Source organism: Dermacentor andersoni, chromosome 10 (genome assembly GCF_023375885.2).
Source record: "Dermacentor andersoni chromosome 10, qqDerAnde1_hic_scaffold, whole genome shotgun sequence".
Lineage (NCBI taxonomy): Eukaryota > Metazoa > Arthropoda > Arachnida > Ixodida > Ixodidae > Dermacentor > Dermacentor andersoni.
In genome coordinates this window covers 55930199-55952066 of record NC_092823.1, presented here as the reverse complement: position 1 = coordinate 55952066, position 21868 = coordinate 55930199, and the positions used below count along the sequence as shown (strand labels likewise).

Sequence of the window (21868 nt, the reverse complement as noted above, 5' to 3'; positions counted from 1 at the left end):
GCTGTTCCGTAACAGGCTTTGACGAACAAAGAGATAATAGAGGTAAGCACAATAATAAGAAAAGCCTTCAAAGCCGCCCGTGGCCTTCCCGAACGCGCAAGGATAGAGAGATTGGAGAGGTTAGGTCTGCACAGTACTTATGACGAGTGCGCAGAGAGACGTTATATCGTCAGAAAGAACAACTTTGTTATTAAACATACGCCAGAGGCGTATTTGCGAAGTTAGGCCTTACCCTGAGACCCCAGTTCTGCCGAGAGGAAACGGCACAGATAGATTGGCAACGTTCGATCGCACACTGCGGTGGTCCGAGTTTCCAAGAACCTGCACCCCGAGTACCATCTCGGACGATGCAGAGCCAGGGCGAAAGCTCTTCACAAGTGCTTCGGCATGAGACCGGGAGTACACAGATGCTGTCGAACAGACTCCAACAGCTTCACCGTAGTCTCTACGTGTCAGAACAACATAACAACGGCATTCTCAAAACCCTCCTCGGAATGCGTGGTAAGCGATGCAGCCATCGCCATTCCGGACGCCGAGCACCAGACCAATTTGGCTGTCGTATTATCCGGCTCACAAGCGGCTTGCCGCCTATTGTCAAATGGGACGGCACCCCAATAAATAATCAAAATTTTAGGCAATCAACTAGAAGGGCACCGTGGTATCATATGGTGCCCGGCACACGAGGCACTGGTAGGGAACGCGAGGGCAGACCGTGTTGCTCGAGGATTAAATGGCCCAGCGACGACCTTCCACCGAATTCTCGTGACATCCTCTTAAAACGTACAGGAGTGAAGGAGTTTTGGACACCCTCATTAGAATTTCAACCGCCGACAGGAGAGGGATTGGCATCATGTTCAGACGGATATACATATCCCAACCTGCACCACCTACGTAGAACCCCAGGAGGCTCACTGATGAGTGCCCGTGGTGTACAGACACGCACGCATAAAAAACACACCACATGGGAGCGCCCTGAGAGGCCTAGGTGCATAGACAGCCCCACATTACGCAAACATCGATCCACTAAGAGGAATAGACATTGAGAGGCATGACTTGCGTATGAAGGCCGGAAGAGCCAATTGGCTGTTCTGGACTAAGCCCAACAAGCTGCTCGTGCCAGTGGGGACCTGCAATAGGGGCCCCAGTCATCGCCCCTTCTTTCATTTATTAGGGAGAAGGTCCTTCTAGCCTCATGGTGAAGTTTGTGTCAGCAGTCCTGACCGCCGGAGTGACCGTCGAAGTGTCATCACGCCAAATGAAGACAGATTAACGACAGACTAAAGAACAAAAAATGATTGCTAGGGACAGTTAGTGAATGATAACGTTATAATAGAGATTGGTAGAGGTTAATAATGACTAGTAATGACTCATAATTACTACAAATTGCTGTAATGAATACTAACCATTCCGAAATGACCAATATGTCTAACGGCGGCTTGAAATAACCACAATTGATTAGAAATGACTAGAAATGTCTAGTAATGACTAAAATGACTGCTATTGACTAGCAATGACTACTAATAACTACGAAATGACCAATATGTCTAACGACGGCTTGTAATGACCACAATTGATTACAAATGACTAAAATGCTTACTAGTGACCAGTAATGATTTATAATGACTGAAATGACTTGTAATTACTACTAATGACCACGAAATGACCAATATGTCTTACGACGAATTGTAACGACTATAATTGATTAGAAATGACTAGAATGGTTAGTAATGACCAGTAATGATTGAAATGACTTGTAATGACTAATGATAACTAAGATATGACCAACATGTCTAACGACGGCTTGTAATGACGACAATTGATTACAAATAACTAAATATGCTTAGTAATGAGCAGTAATGACTAATAATGACTGAAATAACTTGTGATGCCTACTAATGACTATGATATGACCAACATGTCTAACGGCGGCTTATAATGACCACAATTGATTACAAATGACTAAAATGCTTAGTAGTGAGCAGTAATGACTAAAAGAAAATATAGAAAGAGGCAAATAGAAAGTGGCGAATGATAAGAGGAGGAAGAGTAAGCTTTAGCCGTTCGCCTCTTAATAGAGATCTTAAGAGACCGTGTCATTTTTTGCAGTAAAAATTTAGAGCGCCGGCACTTAGGCGCCTCTTCCTGCGTCGAGCGTCGGCGTTCCCGGCATAACCGAGGAAATGAGCGCTGCGGATGAAAGAGCGAACGAGGAGCGCAGCGGGGGATCGAAGAAAGCGGCGAGAGCGAGGGAAGCACGAGGAGTAAAGCGGAGGAGGTGGGTGCAATGCAAGCATGAGGCGAAAAGCGGAGGAGGCACGCTTGGCGAAAGCGTGAGAAGAAAAGCGTAGTGCCGCGCAAGGCGCGCACTGCGGCGACGATGGCTACGAGATGGCGCCAGGGTCTGGGAAGTCTGTAGGCGACGGCTGCTGTGAATCGCGCCTACGCGTCACCCACGCGCTGCTGCTCGCAATCTCCCGATTAGCGAGGCAGTCGCGCCACCTTTCGCTGCATTTGGAACGTGCCGCAGGAGACAGATTGTTCGCGCCAGCCAATATGTCGCGAAATGAAAATACGTATAGAGCTGCGCTCAAATTTTGCGTTAGGGAGTGAGGAAATTATGGTAGGTCAAAAAAGAACCGACTGCTTCGTTTGAGGTGAACAAAACAACTAAACTTTATTTCGATAGGGATGCCCGTTGCCGAGCGAGTTCGGAGGAGCACAGGGTTGCCCGTTGACGAAAGGAATGAGGCTAAAGTTGGCAGTTTCTTCATACTCCCCCCGGAATGAGCTTCAGGTCATTCGTCCATGTATTCCATTGGGTACAACAGTTGAATCGGTCTTCTCAATGTTGTTCCATTAGGCATGCGCACCATGCAAGCTCTGATTCTTCCATCTCGTCCGAGAAGAACTTCTGCCACTTGTCCAGTTTTCCAGAGTTGCCTCGGTAGATAGTGTTCATGGACTAAAACGAGAGTTCCTTTCTTCAGTGCGCTTGACGAATTTGGCACAGCAAAATGTGCTGATCGGAGACTCGTCAGGTACTCCTTTTGCCAGCGACGCCAAAACTGGTCGACCATCCTTTGTCGGTATTGCCAACGACGAGTGAGTTGACCAGGAAGCTGTGCCACCTCTGTAGCGGAACCACTGTCAGGAAGAGTGGTCAGTCGCTTTCCCACTAGAAAGTGCGACGGTGCTAGAGGTTCGGGTTCGCTCGCCTCCGTGTAGACGTATGTCAAGGGTCTAGAGTTGATGACAGCTTCGATTTCAGTTAGGATTGTCGTGAGCTCCTCGAAGTTGCAGTAGCTGTTTCCCAAGACCTTCTTCAACGATGTTTTTACGGACCGAACCATTCTTTCCCAGAATCCTCCCCACCAAGCAGCTTTCTCAGCTATAAATTTCCAGCGGATCTGGTGGCTTGTGAAGAAGTTGTGAATTTCTTCTCCTCTTATTGTAGTCCATAGTCGCCTTAGATCCTTAGAAGCGCGCTGGAATGTCCTGGCGTTGTCAGAAAAGATCACTCGACAAACTCCTCTTCTCGAGATAAATCTTCGAAACGCCATCAGGAAGTTTGAGGTGGACATGTCGGTCACCAATTCAAGGTGTATTGCCCTGGTCACTGCGCATGTGAAAATAACGATGTAAGACTTCCGGTTATTTCCTTGATCCTTTGTGTTCAGTGGGCCAGCAAAATCTACACCGGTAACATCAAAGGGTGGAGCTTGTGTCACCCTCTCACGAGGCAGAGGAGCGACTGGCTCATTAGCAGCTCGGCTATTGAAACGGTTGCAAGTCACACATTTCTTAAGCACCTTTTTCACCATTTGCCTTCCCCGCACGATCCAGTACATTTCCCTCAATTCGGTAAGAGTCTCCAGTGCGCCTGCATGCAGGAGACGGCGGTGGGTTGCGCTGATCGTTAGCTCTGTGAAGGGATGTCTTGACGGTAGGATAACAGGATGCTTCACGTTGTAGGACAACTCGGCTGCACCGAGCCTTCCTCCAACTCTTAGCACTCCATCGTCGTCGTGGATGACGCTGAGATCACGTATCGGAGAATCGCTTGGCATGCGTGTCGAGCGGCGAAGACACTGGAGTTCCTCTTGGAAGGCCTCGAATTGTACTTGAAGAATCAAACAAGTATGTGCCTTTTGAACTTCCTCTGTCGTAATAGGTCCCTCGTATTTTTGGTCGGGGTGCCTGGCGTTGTGGAAAAATCGTAAAACCCAGGCTGTCACTCGAACCAGTCTAGAGAGGGAGCTATATTTCTGCAGAGGCAAGACAGATTCCTTTACAGTCACGTTGTGAACGCGAAGCGTTCTTCTTTCCTCCTCTGCGATGATCATGTCAGCGGCGCCTTCATGCCTTGGCCAGTAAGTAGGTGGCTTCGAAAGCCAAGCAGGTCCATTCCACCAAAGTGAGCTCGACTTGAGTGCCTGAGGTGTGACTCCCCTTGTCAAAAGGTCGGCGGGATTTTCGATCCCAGAACAGTGATTCCAGATGTCTGGATCCGATCGCTGCTGAATTTCCAGCACTCTGTTGGCGACAAAGGGTTTCCATTGTTGGGCGGGACCTCGCACCCAATGCAGCGCAATAGATGAATCAGTCCACAGGTACCATTTGGCTATTGGAAGGCTCAGTGACCGCTCCAAATATTCTCTCAGTCGAGCACCTATCACCATGCCCATCAGTTCCAGTCTTGGAAGAGAAATTCTCTTAATTGGTGCTACTCGGGACTTTGAGAGGACCAGAGTAACCTTTGCTTCCTTGACCGCGGAGATGCGCAAATATGCAACTGCGCCGTAAGCTTTGGGGCTGGCATCTGTGAAGATGTGTACTTCCTTCCAGCTATCGTTGGGTAAGCTACCATATCGTCTTGACACTGTTATGTCCGTTAAATGGTGTAGCTGGGTGTGCCACTGCGTCCAAGCTGCTTTTACTTCTTCAGGCAGAGGGGCGTCCCACTCAATACCCAATTCCCACAGTGTTTGAAACATCAACTTCGTTGTAACTGTGACCGGAGAAATGAGACCAAGTGGGTCATATATACGAGCCGATGCTTGAAGTATGAATCGTTTGGTGTTGCTGTTTCGGTCTAGGAAATCTAAGATGGCCTCCATGGAAAATGCTAGGTGATCTCTGTCCTTATCCCATACAAGTCCGAGGACCCGTGAGACACCTGTTGTTGGACATTCCACGTAGCCAAGGGCGCATCCGGTTCCTTCGTCGTTGAACAGCTGTTGCAGCTTCTTGGAATTTGAGTTCCACTTACGCAGTGTCATGCTTGCTCGATTCATGACATCTAGTGCCCCTCGGTAGAAATCTGTAGCCTCCTCCACTGTGTTCGCTCCGGTTATGAGGTCGTCCACGTAAAGGCTCTCGCTGATGGTTTTTCTTATTTGTGGATAATCTTCTGTCGTGGACAGATGGTGGCGCACGGTGGCTGCGAGGAGGAATGGACTACTTGTCACGCCAAAAGGGACACGAGTCATTCTCCAGACCTCAATAGGAGGCTCTGGGTCTTCCTTCGTTGGAAGATGTCCATACCAAAGAAATCGGAGGGCATCGCGATCAGCCGGTTGCACCGAAATTTGCAGAAATGCCTTTTCAATGTCTGCACTTAATCCAACACGATGAATTCTGAAGTTCAGCAAAACCTTAAGTAAATCTGGATTCAAGTTCGGTCCTGGTTCTAGGGCTTCGTTCAGAGATATACAACCTGCATCGTGAGAAGATGCGTCAAAGACTACTCTAATCTTGGTCGAAAGGCTGTCAGGTCTAAAAACTGCACGATGAGGCATGTAGTATAATCTGCTTACATCGTTGTTGCTTTCTTGCGATGGAACTCGTTCTGCGAACCCTTGTTCCAGGTACTGACGGATAGCCTCGTCATACTTAATCAGTGTCGCCTCATCTTTGATTAACTTCTTCGTGAGGTTAGTCAAGCGCTTCTTTGCAACAGCTTTGTTGTCGGCGAGTTGCATGTTCAAGGGTTTCCAGGGCAGTGCTACCTCATAGCGCTTGTCCATTTTCTCTACCGATGCCGAAAATGTGCTCATGACTTCCTCGCTTTCTTCGTTCGTTTGGGCACAAGAGTCGATGATTCCAATGCTCTCAAGTTCCCAGAACGATTTAAGCTCCTTGGACAAGCTGGTTGTGTCGGCGAACACTCCGGCACGAAGCACTGCCACGGTTGAACAGTAGGCAGCTGAGCTACTGCTGGGAATCGCTCCTTGTAGAGTCCAGCCAAATTCGGTCTTTACCGCAACTAGTGCGCCTTGCAGCTTCTTGACTTCACCACACACCAAACTCCAATAATAGTCAGCACCGATAAGAATGTCGATCCCGCTTCCCATCAAATGAGCTGGCGAAACAGTCATATCTGCCAGTTCATCCATGTCCGCTTGCACCTCTTTTAGGATGTCCTCAGGAACATGAAGCCGATCAGAGCAGATCTCAGGTATTTCCAGAGCTTCGATAGAGTGCTCTTTACGGTCGTATTGACTTCTTAGCCAAATTTTTACTCTTCTGCGCTTCTCTTTGATAATGTTTCCTTCTCCTCCGAATGGGTAGATTGTGATGTCCTCTTCACCTACAACCTCTAGTTGCAGTTCCCGTGAAAGTCTTTTAGTGACAAAGCTTCGTTGGCTACCTCCGTCAAAGAGTAGACGAGTGAGCGCTCTTCTTCGTCCCTCTGCCCATACTTGAGCGGTTTGGAGCAGCACAGTTGGTACCTTTTCAGATTTCTTTTCTGTCCAAGAGTGCAACTCTGTGGCTTTATTCTCGGGTGGCTTCCATGTCGGGTCACACATCTGAGTCAGATGTCTTCTGCCACATTCCTTGCATTTTATTCTTTTGTTGCGGCATTCTCTTGAAGTGTGCCCTTTTATGCAGCATCGGAAGCACCGGCCAGCTGCAGTGAGCCTTTTCTTCTTTTCATCCAATGAGATCTTCGCCTGACAATTTTGAGTCGCATGATCTTTTGCAGCACAGAATGCACATGGATCGGACTGCTTCGAAGCACCCGCAGAAAAAAGAGAAGCTGCTGACCCTTTCTGAGGTTTGCTCTTTTCTTTGTCTCGATGTTTTGATTCTCTGGCTGCGCGATTACCAGGTTGCAGTGCCTTTTCCCGGCTCTCTACTTCTGTTTTAAGAAAAGCTTGCAAACTCTTGATGCTGATCGCGTCATCTTTGCTTGCAGCGGAAAGTCCCTTATGGTATCCGACAACAAGATCCGTTGGCAGCATTCGCAGGAGTGCGGAGGAGAGCAGGGCGCCGTAACTGTCTGTCTTGACTCCGAGCGCCGTGAGACCAGCGATATTGCGTTGCAGGTGGTCATAGAGTCGACGTAGGCCGATGTGCTCCTTTTCGTTCTGTACCGGTGGCAATTCGAGTAACTGAGTCAGGTGTTCTTGAATCAGCACGTCTCGTCGACCGAAGCGTTCTTTCAGAAGTTCGATGACAGTGGTGTAATTTGCCCCAGTCACTTGAATGCCGGCAATGGCCGCTGCGGCTTTTCCCGAAAGCACCGATCGCAAGTACAAAAACTTCTCTGCGTTGGAGAGGCCATCGTTTCCGTGCACCGCTTGCTCGAACTGCTCCCAGAAGGACTGCCACTCCGTGGCGGCGCCGCTAAATCGTTGTAACTCGAGCTTCGGCAGTTTCACTTTGCACTTTGCCCCCGCCGGAGGGCCGTCGGTCTGCGCCCGCGTCGCCGCCATTTCTGCTTGTTTTGTTAGCAGGTCTTTTTCTGCTTCTTGGCGGAGTTTTGCCATGTGTGCGACGATACGGTCGTTGTATTCTATGGTCCGCACATAATTTAGCTGTGCGTCTTGGTCTTGTACTAAGGGCTCGATGGCTGCGTCCACCTCGTTTAGCTGTATTTGGAGGGCGCTAAGCCTCGCAGACAATACATTAAGAGCTCCTTCGTCTGCATGACTCTCCAAGAATAAGTCCGCTTCAGAAATCAGTTTAGTGACTTGAGCTCTCAATGCACTTCTTTTCAGTTTGAGCCGTTCCATCGTGGCATCAATGTTTAGAGTTCGCTTACCGCGATGGGGCTTGAGTCGTGGTGTCGGTTTCAGTTGGGTGTGGCGTCGTTAGGCCTTGTTGTTGAAGGCGCGCCTCGTCGACCGTTTTCTGCCCGAGGATCGTTGCTGGTTTTCCCCGAGCTCGTTGTGGTGTCGACGTCTGTTGACCTCGTTGCCTCAATGGTAAGTTCGATCGTTTCTCCCGGGTTTCGGCACCAAATATTTGAGGAAATTATGGTAGGTCAAAAAAGAACCGACTGCTTCGTTTGAGGTGAACAAAACAACTAAACTTTATTTCGATAGGGATGCCCGTTGCCGAGCGAGTTCGGAGGAGCACAGGGTTGCCCGTTGACGAAAGGAATGAGGCTAAAGTTGGCAGTTTCTTCAGGGAGTAAGGTAATCGTCCGTAAAATTCTTACTCACTCGCTTACTCAGTGGCTTCCTCTTCTACCAACCAACTTGCTCAAGCACAAAGTAATTTGAGCTTACAAAAATTTGTCTATAGAATTGCTAGATGGAGTGAAGAAAACAAAAGCTTATAGGGAAATTGTACCTGCAATGTCTGTGCCACGGGTTTCAGAGACTCCCTTCTGAAGTTATAATTATAGGAGATCTGAGCCAAATAATGTTTTTTTTTTTTACTGATTAAGCTATGTAGCTATGGTGGACGTCCGAATTCGCGCGATAATCACCAAAACCATTATTACCAACCTATTTTTCTGTTTAGAATTTTAAATCGCGCTATAGTGAACATGTAATAGAGTTAGAGCAGTCGGTAGTCAACCTTTTGCTCTATACTTCGTGTCTCGCACCAATTTTTTTCTTAAATAGTACTGAAATTCTACATAGAAATGCGTTGCTGCTCCTGTTAATAGGCTTCTGGACTGTGAAAAACTGCAGTACACACACACACACGCCCCCCCCCCCCCCCCCCACACACACACACACAAAGGAAAAAAAGAAAGAGGCTCCTAACTTCCAGTCTAGGCGCTCTTGTCTGAAGACGGCTCCGGACAGCTGAATAGGATTTTTTTCCGCTACGTAGAAATGCGAGGCATACAGCTCCTGGCAGGGCGGTCATTAACGGGACAAGCCAAGAGGCATTAGCGTCCGTCGTTCGAGGTACCGTCCGTGCCTCGACCAACGGGGACAGTGCCGAGCGCGAGCTCTTCTTCTGTGCCCAATTGCCGCGCCTTGATTGCTGCGAACGCCGGAACCGTTACCGTTTCGCAGCCGTGGGGCCTCGCCGAAACGTTTTCCCCTTGCTGTATTCTTACGCGCACACAGTTTTTAAAAGCGTTTCCTGTCAACCGTCGAGGTAAATCACGTCAGTGCAATCATCGCTGGCTGCTTGACAGAGGCGCGACGTGCTCCTTGTTAAGCCAGAGTACAGTTCCTGGGCATAAAGAAAAAGAGTAGTGATATAAGAGAGAGAGAGATAGAGAGAGGGAGCGAGAGAGAGAGGAATACAGAAAGAAAGAAATGAAGAGCGAGAGACGGAAACGCTGCATATATATCCCAAACACATAGCGGGAAACATAGTCGCGAAACACATGTGGCACGCGCGAGATTTATAAAGCCTGGTCGTTCGTACCCGGCCGCTTTCTTGAAGCTTGTTTTGCGGGGTTGCGTGCAAGAACAGTTCGATCTCGCTTGCTTTATCGAGCCTGTCGTGAATTGCAACGTGAGCTGCGAGCCCATAGCCCTGAATAGAGCGGCGTTGCGGATAGATGTAGACCCCCCCCACCCCAAAAAAAAAAAATTGTGCAGAAAACCATCGACGAATACTGTCAATATAAATGAATAGCCGAACGCTTGTATCAAGCTATTCGCTTTATTGAAGGAATGACGCATTTGTTTTGTTGCACCGAGTGTATTTAGGTAGCGTTTGTTGTTTCATCCTGTAACTCTATACAGAGAAGAGTCGTCAACGAGCACATCTGTACACCGGTAGCATAGGTGGCTACACTAGTATATTCGTTATCTACGTGTTGTCCCCAGCTGTGCGAGCACCGGCGTGAAAGGCGACTGCTCTTCCGCAGCCCACCCCTCGCCAGCAGCCGCCAAAAGGAGAGAGGGCGGTGGGAGACGGGGAGAGCTGCCTTTCCCTAGCGCGCCACCGCGCAGCACGCATGCCGTCACACCACAATATCTATCGCGCGACAGACTCTTCCGTCTCAAAACGGTGTGCTAGACGCCGATACTGTGTGTGTCAAAGAGCCCAGGTGTTCCATCTCCCACGAAATCTTGAGCTTTAGGCGACGACGTTGCGGCCACTGCGCCACTGCGCCTACACTGCACCGTTCAGACGCCGCCGTTGCGTACTTGCCACCGAATGCAAGGTCGAACAAAAGTGTGTCCTCTCGCTAGTATACCATAGGACTTGTCCTGACGGCTCTCACACACACACACACACACACACACACACACACACACACACACACACACACACACACACACACACACACACACACACACACACACACACACACACACACACACGCACGCACACACGCACACACACACACACACACACACACACACACACAACTGCATGCGCCGGCTGCAGCTTATACACGCCATGAATATCACCGTCCTGGCGACCTCCACAGTGCAACAAACCGCTGGTGCTACCTTCGCTCAACCATATTTCACCACCATGCCCTCGTCAACTCCCACACCCCCAAGCCAGACCACCGGAATCAATCGCGCGCACCATTAGGCCTCTGCTCTTGTGAACTCGACAGTACTGGCTGATGCCTGGATTCTAATTTTATGTGCACGAAACTGCACATAGTGTGCACAGATCCATAACGTCATTCTCTTCTGCGCGTACGTTTCGCCGTTCCCATACACCGTATTTGCCGACTTTTCCAAGCCGCGGAAATAAATAAATAAATAAATAAATAAATAAATAAATAAATAAAACCGCAAATGTAACGCGATATAAACGGAAAGAGTACCTTTTTTTTTCAAGGAATGAATTCGAAAAAGAGTTCTCAGTTTCACTTATCATCGTCGTCTGAGAAGGAGACTGAGCTCTCCTAGGGCGATATTGTCGGCGGATCACTTTGGAATATAGTTTCCCTTTCGTGAAACTTCGGCTGACTCGGCAGCGAAAGCGTCCCCGACAAGTGTTTCTGACGCTGTGCCAAGCTCGTTATCAGTGTCACAGGAGCGCTGTCGGCCGTATACTTCGAGGGGTTCGGTGCGGAAACGAGCCAAGTCTCGCAAAAGCGATACTATTTCCGAGAGTGAGCGTCCGAAAATCAAGCCATCTGAACCGTCGAGCTCGTTTGAGATTAAGCACTTCTTAAAAGACTGCGGAACCATTTCATTCAGGTACAGTACAAGGACACTACGAGGCCTTTGCGACCGGCCCCGATTTTACACATGTCCTCGCATTGGCGCCACCATCCGAGATTCGTCAACTCATTGACGTCGAGCCGCCGTGTTGCGGCTGATTTTCCAGCTGCTCTGCCATCAAGGTTACTCGCTTCTCGAAGCGGCCGTCATAACGAACGCTCTGCGTCGTCATAGCGCTGCGAATGAACGCAGTCGAAGCGCGAGAGGCCGCAGGGTGATGAGGCACCGTGAACGTAACACCCGTCACGAGCACAGTGAAAATGGCGTCGATTCCAACAAAATAAAGATTTTGACTTCGGTCGACTTGTCTGTGGACTGAGTCGAAACGCAAAAGTGCAGGTTGCCAACGTAACGTGAAAAACCGCGGGAGTTAGAGCAGATGTTTCAAAATCGTAAATTTTGCCGTTATTAGAATGTAACGCGAGGGTCGAGTTCAAGCAACGAAAATCATTTAAAAAATAGCTCGCGTTACGATAGAGTGAATACGGTACGTATCTTTCTTCGTTTTCATTTTCGCACGAACTTCTCAGCTCGCGGTAGAGACCACGCTTGGCTCCCTGTTGGACGGTGACCACCTTCGCCGATTCCTCAGCCGCCGACCAACACGCCCGCGTTCGTAGTAAGACCGGCTCCCGCAATAAACGCGGCAGCTCGTCGCCCGATCTTGCAGGCCATACTCACTCAGTTGCGACAAGTTATAATAGGCGGCGCCCGCAACTTAAAACCCCTGAATTAAGAACAAAAGTAGCGCCATCCTCTGAAGAATGCCGCCGTCCTCCTCCCCTGCGCGTTCCCTCGACGCTCGGCTTTCCCATTGGCCGAATGTCATCACGCGCTTTTTTCTTGGTTGTTTTTGCTTCCGCCGGCATCGCGGTGCCAAACATTCGAGCGGAGCACGCAGACGCCACGTTTCGCGCCTCCATTGTGCTTTGGTAGCGTAGTTCCGTGTTCGCGATGCCTTGTTGCTGTGCCTTCGGATGCACCACACGTGAAGCTGACGGCAAGCGACTCTTCTGGGTTCCATTTGCAAAGCGAGACGCGGTGCGCCGAAAGGTCTGGCGTCAAAGAATCAGCCGGGCTGATTTCAACCCAACGCAATGGTCCCGGCTCTGTGAGGTTAGCGAGCGATTCTTCGCTCATCACTAATCTCATATGCTGCCACTTGTTGTATGCGGCTTCGTTAGTTTTTCGCTCTCCTAAGTGCCGCATGTTCGCGCTGCTTTCATCTAAACTTTCGTGGCCACTTTCAATCAAGTCGTCCTCAAACGTGCGTGTTCTTTGTCGACTGAGTCATACATTCCGTGGCGTTGTCTTTGCTTGGCCTCAATGTACGCGAATGACACCGTTTTGAGCGTATCCCCATATGTTACGAAGCGGTGACGGTGCGGCACTGTACCTTGAAAGCGATCTGCGATGCTGACGAAGAGTGCCGACTGTTGCTATAGCTTCGTGCTCTCGACGCTTACTTAGCAGTAAAGAGACATGGGCGGCCTCTCTCTTGAAAAGCGATCTGCGAAAGTGGTTAAGTGCGGCATTGCAGAGAGGATGCTCAAACACTGTGTTCTTGCCGCTTCATTGGCGCTGAAACGAGAAAGGCCGCACGAATAAGTAGAATCAACCGAGCCAACCAAGTGCAGCTACATTCAGACGGCCTTTCTTGATGTCTCGGCAGCCAGTCACGATGTAACGTAAAAAATTCCAGATCAAAATACCGCCTCAAAAGCGCAGCGACACGTAGCGACAGCGTTTGATTTGGATACTTGAATCAAAGTTCTGACCTGCTACTCAGCATTGTGGAAGGGAAACGGGAGTGAAAGGAGAGAGGGGGAGGTCTCCATGATTAAGGTGAAGATAGTGGTGAGTGAACCTGAACAGCAAAGAGTCTTCAAAGTCTCAAATCTAGACGACTCTCGTGCAAGAATTTGATTAGAGCTTTTACACCATCACGATGACTATAATCTGGCCAAGGTCCCAATAGGACCTCTTCAGACAAAGGTTGATTGGTGCACTCGAGCAAATATTGCGCCCGTGATTGTCTTTGCACAGCATATTGCGGGCACATGCGCAAGACGTGTTGAATTGGCTCGGGTACCGCGAACTAGTCGAAGTCCGGACTGTGTGCAAGATCAATAAGGTGTCGGTATCGCTGAGTGAATGCCACGCCTAGACATAACCTGTGAAGCAAGTTGGCACAATTTATTTTGATCTTGGGTGGTAATTTCATTCGTATGTTTGGGTCGAGTCCGTGAAGGCATGACAGTGAGTGATGACAGTGAGTCGGCAGCACCAAGTTTGCTCTAGTATTTTTGTACAATAGTGTATACCCTAGAGCATCCGTGTCCGGTCGAGAAAACGGGATGGAGATTTGCGTGGCATCATTTTGGGCAATCTTTGCCTCTTCATGAGACGAAGACGAAGTGACTGCGAGCCAGAAGGAGCCATGTTTTGAGGCAACAGCAACAACAACAACATATTTCTCTATCTCAGCTATTTTCGCCTGATTTCTGTGCATATTTCGGGGGAGTCGTCAAGGGTTGTGGCACGGAGGCAAGTTGACGTCCCCGCACCTCCGCTGGGGATGGCGACTTCAGTGGTGGCTTCGTCTAGGGAAGCGGACCGGCCTCCAGAGTGACACCAACCGCGAGGATACCAGTGTCTACTCGTTCAGCAGCGAGGACTTCTGCGATGACGCCTTCCAGCTCGTAAGGAGCCGCAAGGCAAAACGAAGAAACACCAGGTCCTAGCTGTCTTCAAGCACGTCGACTGTAGGACCAACTCGGAATACTGCAGTCCGTACGATTCTATTTGTACCAGCCACCGACAACCTGAGGCAGCTTAACGGACAGTCTGTCTCGGTGCTCCTTGAAGCGGTGACGCCAAATCAAGTCACGGACGTCAGAGTCAACACACGAAAAAATTTATTGGCCATTGACAGGAGACCTGTACAGGAGGTTGCGCTGAGCAATTTGAGCAAACTTACGGAACTCGGCGGCCTGAAGGTCCGCTCGTATATTCCTCTGGACAGTGACACCACTACTGGTGTCACCTATGACGTGGATGTCTTCCACCTGCAGCGCTGACTTGCATACTCCCATGAAACCAGCCCTTGATGGCTACGCCATAACTCACGTGTCTCGGCTCGGCGCATCCCGCTGTGTGAAGGTAATCTTCAAGGGCGAATCTCTTCCCTCGCACGTCAAGGTGGGCCACCTTAGACACCCCACCCCGTGAGACCAATCCGAAGGCCACTCCTATGCCGCAATTTCACGAAGCTGGGACACGTCAGGGACAGGCGCGAAAGCACGAGAGTCTGATCGCGCTTGTTAGTGCCACGCTGCAGACTCTTGTGTAGCCACGGTTCTCAAATGCCCCAGTTGCATTTGGGTCCCATGACGCTACGTCAACGGACTGTCCCAAAATGAAGAAGGAAATGGAGGACTTGAGTAATGTTAATTATTGACCAGGACAAATTTCGGTCAATAATGACACTTAAGAATCTGCGAAGCATAACGTGTGGTACGGGTGTGCCGTAAATTTGTAATATGATATCGGTGCATCGCTTTGCGTGTAAATGCAAGCGCCTCGCACCTCGCAGTGGTCAAATGCGGACTTCGCGGGCGCAAAAACTTTGAACTGGCAGACGCTGTACGTTGCAGTCTTGCACGAAGCTGTGGTCGGGAAACACCTGAAGTTCATATGCAGATATCGGCGGCGCTTAGGTTCATTCCGACAGTTTCAGGTACCATATCAACAAGTCCAACGAGGAATATATCATATATTGAGGGACATAAATAAATAAATAAATAAATTAATTAATTAATTAATAATTTAATAATTTAATTAATTAATTAATAATTTTTATTGATTTAGTTTTACACATATTTCACAAGAAAATGGGAAGCAGACTTCACCATAGCATCCCGAGGAATGGCCGAAACCTGAAGGGTCGCCCATGCCCATTTTCTTTTTCAATGAATTTCGATCATGACAAAGCACCGTAATTCAGAAGTAAGAAACCACAGAACGGAAAGGCAATGTCAGAGAGACAGTGCAAAGGATGCGCTGATTCACTGAGAAAAAGAATGTTGCACTTAAATTCGAGCACGTGAGCAATTTGGCGTCGAATTGTTGATATAGGACCAAGATGATCAAGGCGAAACACCAACAAACGCGCAGATTAGCATATAATTGTGGCGATAAATGGAGATAGAAACTGCGTTGAACATTGAGCTCCAAAATTATGACTTAATACAAAAGGAAGTAAATTTTTCTAAGTCATATATAAGGTGTCCCAGCTAACGTTAACCAAGGTGGTTGGGAGAAGAAAAAGAAACACGTAGTGCAAGGTACCATTATAAAGACTTGGGGTGTTCGGTCGTCAGATCTCTGACGGCGGAACACCATGGGTTAATTACGGCGTTCTACAAATGTTGTTTGCATGTTTTCCAGCGGTGGGTCCTAAGAGAACGAAATGTGACACAGTTCATCATTTCTCGATGTCATGAGTCATTTGCGGGCAACATTTTAGGGTGCGTGGTTTAAATACACGCTGCTGGCATTATTAATGAAACTGCTCGAAAGAAACAACTTCGCTGGAAATTTGGCTGTGATTCTGCAAGATCGCACAAGTCTGCCGCGTTTTTTTCATAGTTTCGACATGCAAATTTTGGCATTGAGAGGCACTAAATTAACTCTGACAGTAATCTTCTTGCAGCACTATGTTTCATGTACATAAGCAAACTTTAACAGCGCATCGTGTCACAAGAAATCCTTTTCAGCAAAAATATTTTAGGAAAATAATGCGCACGATTATTAAATAGCAATGTTTTTTTTTTTTTTTTACAGAACATCGGAAATGGTCGAGCGACACACCTGTGACATTTGAGTGGATTGACTCACTTACAGCAATCTCTCATTTCACTTTTATTTGCTTGTCGTCAATCATTTCGCGCTGTCTTGGTCTTGTCTCTCTTTATCTCTCTCCCCTTCCTTTCTCTCTCTGTCTCTCTCTCTATATATAATCCCCCTGCCGGTGACCGCCCGTACAGTTTAGAGGGAGAGAGCTTGCGAAGAGGAGCTATTTTCTGCAACCCCTTAGGGAGCACGGCTCCGCATCTCAGCGTATAGCCAGCTATGGTTAACCTCCCTGCCTTTCTATGCATCCCTTCTCTCTCTTTCTCTTTCGCCTACTTAATTTCTTAACACGCTTTAATTTTTCTTACGACAGCATAGTAGGTTATAACAAAGTGTACGTCACCGTTAATGACACAACTGAGGCGATTCTCTCTCGGAGAGCGCGAGTCAGAGGGAACAATGCACATTACCTGCCAAGCAGCAAGCCAGTCGTAACGAAGCCTTCGCATCCAACATCCCGTGTATAATAAGCACGCACGCAGGCGCGCAACCACGCTCACAAAAGCGAGGATCAAGTAACGAACGACAAAAGAAAGACGTTTCTACGCCGAAGACCGTGTCTGCGCGATTCATACGCGACGTGCTTACTCAGAACATGCGCGGGCCGACTCGCCGCGTTTACCGTCCGCGACTCGCGACACGACTGTGCCGCCGAGCTCATACTTATTTTTCGCTCGTGAGAAAGAGAGGGGGGCCCGATCGCGGCTACACGCGCACGCACGGTTACATTTAAGCGAACGAGCTCGATTTCGCGTTCGCAGCAAACGGCTACAGTTGTTACCGGCGGGCCCTCTTCACTTTCCTCGGTTCGCTTCCCTCCTCGCCTCCAGAAGCCCCCTTGCTCGTTCCCGCTTCCATCTTCTCTCGCGGCTAGGAGCAAGTGCCGTGTTTAACGCCGTGTTACATACACCCGCCTCGTCGTGACGTATGCTTTCAGTGTCAGCAGAGTTCGTCGATACTGTAAGTGGCCAAGATGGGAACACGTTATTTCTCCTTCCTTCTGATCACTAACGCGACTGGACAAGCGAGTAAGTAGGTTAGTAAGGTAAACGTCTCGGTCAGTTGGTGGATCATGCTAGATGTCCTCGGGGCGCAAGGCTAAACATGGTCAGAGACAAGAAATACGCCACGGACAGCGCTGACTTCCAAATTATTTTTTTTTCGCAGGAATAACACTCACATTGTGCTTTGATTTTGTTGTTTTCATTGCACAGTCCTACATAAGCGTTCCTTCTGAGAATAAAATAAGTTGCAAGTCAGCGTTATCCTTGTCGCTTCTTGTTTAATGTATATTTAGCCTTGTGCTGTAAGTTAATTAACCTTGTGCCTCTTTTGGCAGCAAACAGCGCTAAATACGGGACACAGGACAAGGGTAGCGTCCTGTCTCCGCTTGTTTTGTGTCAGTCAATAAATGTATTCTTCTTTCATCATCATTATGTGTATTCGCCACGGGGTGCCCTGTAGCTATGGAGCTTTTTCCCCCTAAGAGTGAGGCTCAATCAGCATTTCTAGGGCAACGGAATTCAAAAGTGCTCCTGCGTGGTGCTTCGGGGGTACGGTGAGGGACCAGAGTGGCAGGAATTAACCACACCCGCACCCCTAGACCCGACAGTCTATATTTCTGGCACCTTGTCACCCGTAACTCGTTTTAATCACCGTGCGCATTAAACGGATGAAAACCGTTATATCCATCAGACAACGCGCCGGTGGAAAAACTTATCCGGCTGTGGGAACCTGTTCAGATGTGTTGGAAACTCGTTCGACGAAGTGTTGTTGGTAGAGCAGTCGTACATTGGATCGGATAATTTTCACACGTGAATGCTTATCAATATTTAGGCACGCAAAAGTGAGACGAACACAGCGACGTCTTAGGCGCACCATCGGCTTTAAGAAGCTCTGTAAACGGTGGACCCAAAAGCAGCAGTGCACTCTGTACTCCCGGTGGGCAAACCAAGCAAAGCCTATGAGAAGGGGAGGGGAAGCGCACTGTCGCTTGCACTGCTACATACTATAATTGTTATGCACTGGAAGTCGCAAAGCATTGTACTTTGTGGCCCGTCTTACCGCGAGAGTTTTTTAAAGCGTTCGCCAATAGCGGCGACACGAAGGAAATTAAACGTTGCGAGCCGATATGGAGCGATGAGTCGAGATGCTCTCCCGCAGCAGAGGGTCATGTCCCGTGGATGAAAGGGAAACGCTCGGAGGGATGACGACTTTGGGCTGCTATCCGCGGAAAGCCAATCACCCGGTTCGCCATCTTGCTGAAGTTTAGTCTGAATTCGCGTTCGCTTACGAGGCGCACAGAGGATTAATAACTTTCAGAGTGCAGACGCGATCATTTCCGCGTGATCCAATACACCGAGCTCGCTTGTTTGCGATGCTTGAACCTTTTGAGGGGCCCTGCAAGAGCCATGTAAGTGGGTGCCGCGTTGCTTCAGGAAGGAAGTGCTGCTTCAGGTGTAAGCCATATGCCATGGTTCATGCAGCACCTTTGCGTCTGGTATAACTACAGACTCTCTCCCTTTGTTCCTCTTTCTATTCCCCTTTCCCCCACCCCCAGTGTAGGGTAGCAAACCGGATGCTGTTCTGGTTGACCTCCCTGCCTTTCCTACCCTTGTTTTCTCTCTTTCTCTACAGACGAAACAAGAGACTACAGTAGAAACTACAGCACGTACAGGCAGACTAAAAAATTTGCAGGATGCGAGATCTGAGGAAAAGCAGAATATCTCCCCAGTCTAGGTGTGCAGCACGCGTACTAGTGTACGCGATCAACGCAGTGTTGTGCTGCTTTAATGGATGCGACCGAAAAGTGGGGGGCGGAAATTGACCTATTCATGGAACGCCCATCCCGTATACTTTTGACCCCGCCTGTGCAGTACATACAGCTTGTACAGTAAGTCTACTAAGCGAGAAGCCGCGGGATCGAATCCCGGCCGCGGCGGCAGCATTTGGATGGGGGTGAAATGCAAGAACACCCGTGTATCGCGCACTGGATGCACGTAAAGAACCCCAGGTGGTGAAAATTAATTCCGAGTCTGAACGGTTCCGTGGCGGTAAAAGAGAGAATCAATGAATTTTATACGATCGTTATGGATAAGTCCCTCATTACGGCGTGCCTCCTAATAAAATCGTGGTTTTGGCACGTAAAACCCCAGAATACAATTAATTTTTTTATGCACTAAATGTATTTTCATCGGTCCAACGTCACGCTGCCATCCGCATTTCGCATCGCGTGGCGGTGTCGGCCTTTTTTGCAAACAATCTTAACTAGACAAATTAATTGTTGGGCTAGTTTGTCTTGCATTGCTGGCGAGGAAAATTATCGCAAAAAAAAAAGACAACTCACGCGGGAAGAATAAAGACAGACAAGTGCTACACCAAGTCATGAGGCTGGGCAGAAGGCGGCACAGCACATTTAAGTCCCTCCTCCAGTAGCGTCATTAAGTCATCGGGAATCGAAGCGTGGCCTAAAAATATTATAAGCTTTCCCCGCGCTGTCTTGTTGCACAACATGCGAGTTGTCTTTTTGTATGTGCCAATTTTCCTCGTCAGAACTACAACTACAAGATAGGCGCAAAGTAGATGAAACTTCAATTTACAGTACAGCCTACATACGAGTAAACTTTGCTTTGTTATTCTTCGTTCTTGCTTCATGTCCGTTGCTTCGCTGAAGCACTGACGCCTGACCTATCAGAGATCGGACGAGGACAGGCTAGGCTCGTTGCACCAGAGGCGCGCCCACATAGCTGAGACGGGCTTGCACGGTCACTATGACTGGAGAGACGAGACGGCTTGGAGTTGTAAAAAGAACGCAGCTTCACATGCTCAAGTTTACAAACAAAACATATTAAAGCGAAAGCTTTACTGGCTGCGAACTTGCGATTTCGCCGTGGCAGTGCTCCGAGGAGGCACTTGAAGTGACAACGCGCGCCTCGCCGCGGATATTCCTCCCTCTCGCTGCCTAGTCACTACTGCGCATGCGCCACTAGTAGCACCGAGCCACATGCGTTCCGCCGCTGCGCAGCGCCGCGCCTCTCCGCCGCCGCCGTTTGGTATGACGTCACCCCGCGTTTCTCGTCGTTGCGCTCGCCTCCGCTCGCTTTGCCAGCTGTGTCGCATGCCTGATAACATGTCGGAGGATCGAAAAGGAGAGCTCGCGTGCGCCGCAACCACAGTTGAGGCGGCAGTATGGACGGCGACAATTCTGATCAGCAGGAGGAGGCCTGGAATCGACATCGGAATGAGATGAAGAGGAAACGAATCGCCCAGGAAACAGACGAACAGCGCGCCGTACAACTGGCTAAACGCCGCAACATAGCTAGACAACCAAACTAACCTGGACTTGCAAACAAGATTAGTCAAGGCTAACCAGCCTTAGCTTTCACTGCGTATGTCCTGGCATAGCCGAGCTAAGCCACTGCCAATTTTTCGAAGATCGTTTGGAACGGACTAACACAGTGAACTTGCCCCACTCGGTAGAGCCGAAGATGCATAACACCTGATCCTGGGATAGAACCCCGGGCAATGGTCTCGGGAGTCGCTTCAAAGGCATGGAAGTCCGGCGCGCAAGTGACAAATAATCAATAGTGATTGCACGGAAAGGTGATTGTTCCGGCTCAGGCCCGAGGGGACGTGCTGTGACGGGGATGCACCCGTCAATATTGACAGCACAAGAAACCCCCTCGCCGACATTAGAAAAGAAATACTGAATGTACTGAAGCAATTACAGGTCAGTCCCTTTCGCGTGGTACGAAACCCGCGCACACAAGGCAACCAGATGGCTCTAATGGCACCATCTTCCGAGCTTCCCGCAAGTACCGCGGCATCTTTTTTAAAAGCACACGCGTGTACAAAGAAACTGCACCGGACTACCCACTATCACCGAGAGCTAACCCTTCGCGTTGCCTATTTTCCCCCTAATTCGGCGACGAAATCCTTCTTTCAAACACGACCGACATCGACGGGTCGACGAGGGCAGAAGTCCCCGAAAGGTCCGACGGCGGCTACCTCTGCGGGTGTGCCCGTCCTAACTGAGGCTCATCCCGACAAAACCCGCCACCCTGCCTAGCGTGGGTCTCCCACATGTGCCAAACACCTTTGCTCCCAGTTTCTTTCGATATGCCTCTGAGACCTTAAGCACCTGTCTCATCGAGTTCCTCCTGGGACCGTGCAAACATATTGCACGGGCACCACTTCAAATGGAAGCGCCTCCGACACAAGCCCCTTGATGGACCGACATCGGCGACATCGGCTTGCGCTGCTCGCGCGCCTTTCGCCGCGTTTTTACGCGATAGCGTTTGAAGCCCGTGTCGCACTCAGCATCGGCTCAGCATCGGCTCAGCATCGGCTCAGCATCGGCTCAACCCCCAGGATCCCTTTTTTCCCGGACACGGCTAAGCCGCGCACAGTTAGACGCGGGAGGGTCCGACCCCCATGTGCTCGGGTACGTGGTGTCGCTACACACGAAACGCCTGCTGACGCAGCCGCCCCTGCGGGGAAAGAAATGTATATGTAGATTCCATATCAAAGTACACAGTAACCCTGATAATATTGGTCAAATA

General features: G+C 49.4%; 1 protein-coding gene across 2 annotated transcripts in view; it reads right to left on the bottom strand.

Annotated features, from left to right (window-relative positions):
• Positions 1-16973, bottom strand: part of LOC129380663 (uncharacterized) — a 66416-nt gene extending 49443 nt beyond the window's left edge. Inside the window, exon 1 of one of the 2 annotated variants that reach the window (XM_055062367.2) lies at positions 16718-16973. In XM_055062367.2, coding sequence (XP_054918342.2) covers positions 16718-16880 — 163 coding nt within the window. In that variant the 5' untranslated portion in view covers positions 16881-16973. Of the gene's footprint in view, positions 1-9003; positions 9421-16717 lie in introns of those variants that run through there. The other variant, XM_055062368.2, reaches the window with a different exon arrangement.
• Between the last annotated feature and the right edge of the window lie 4895 nt (positions 16974-21868).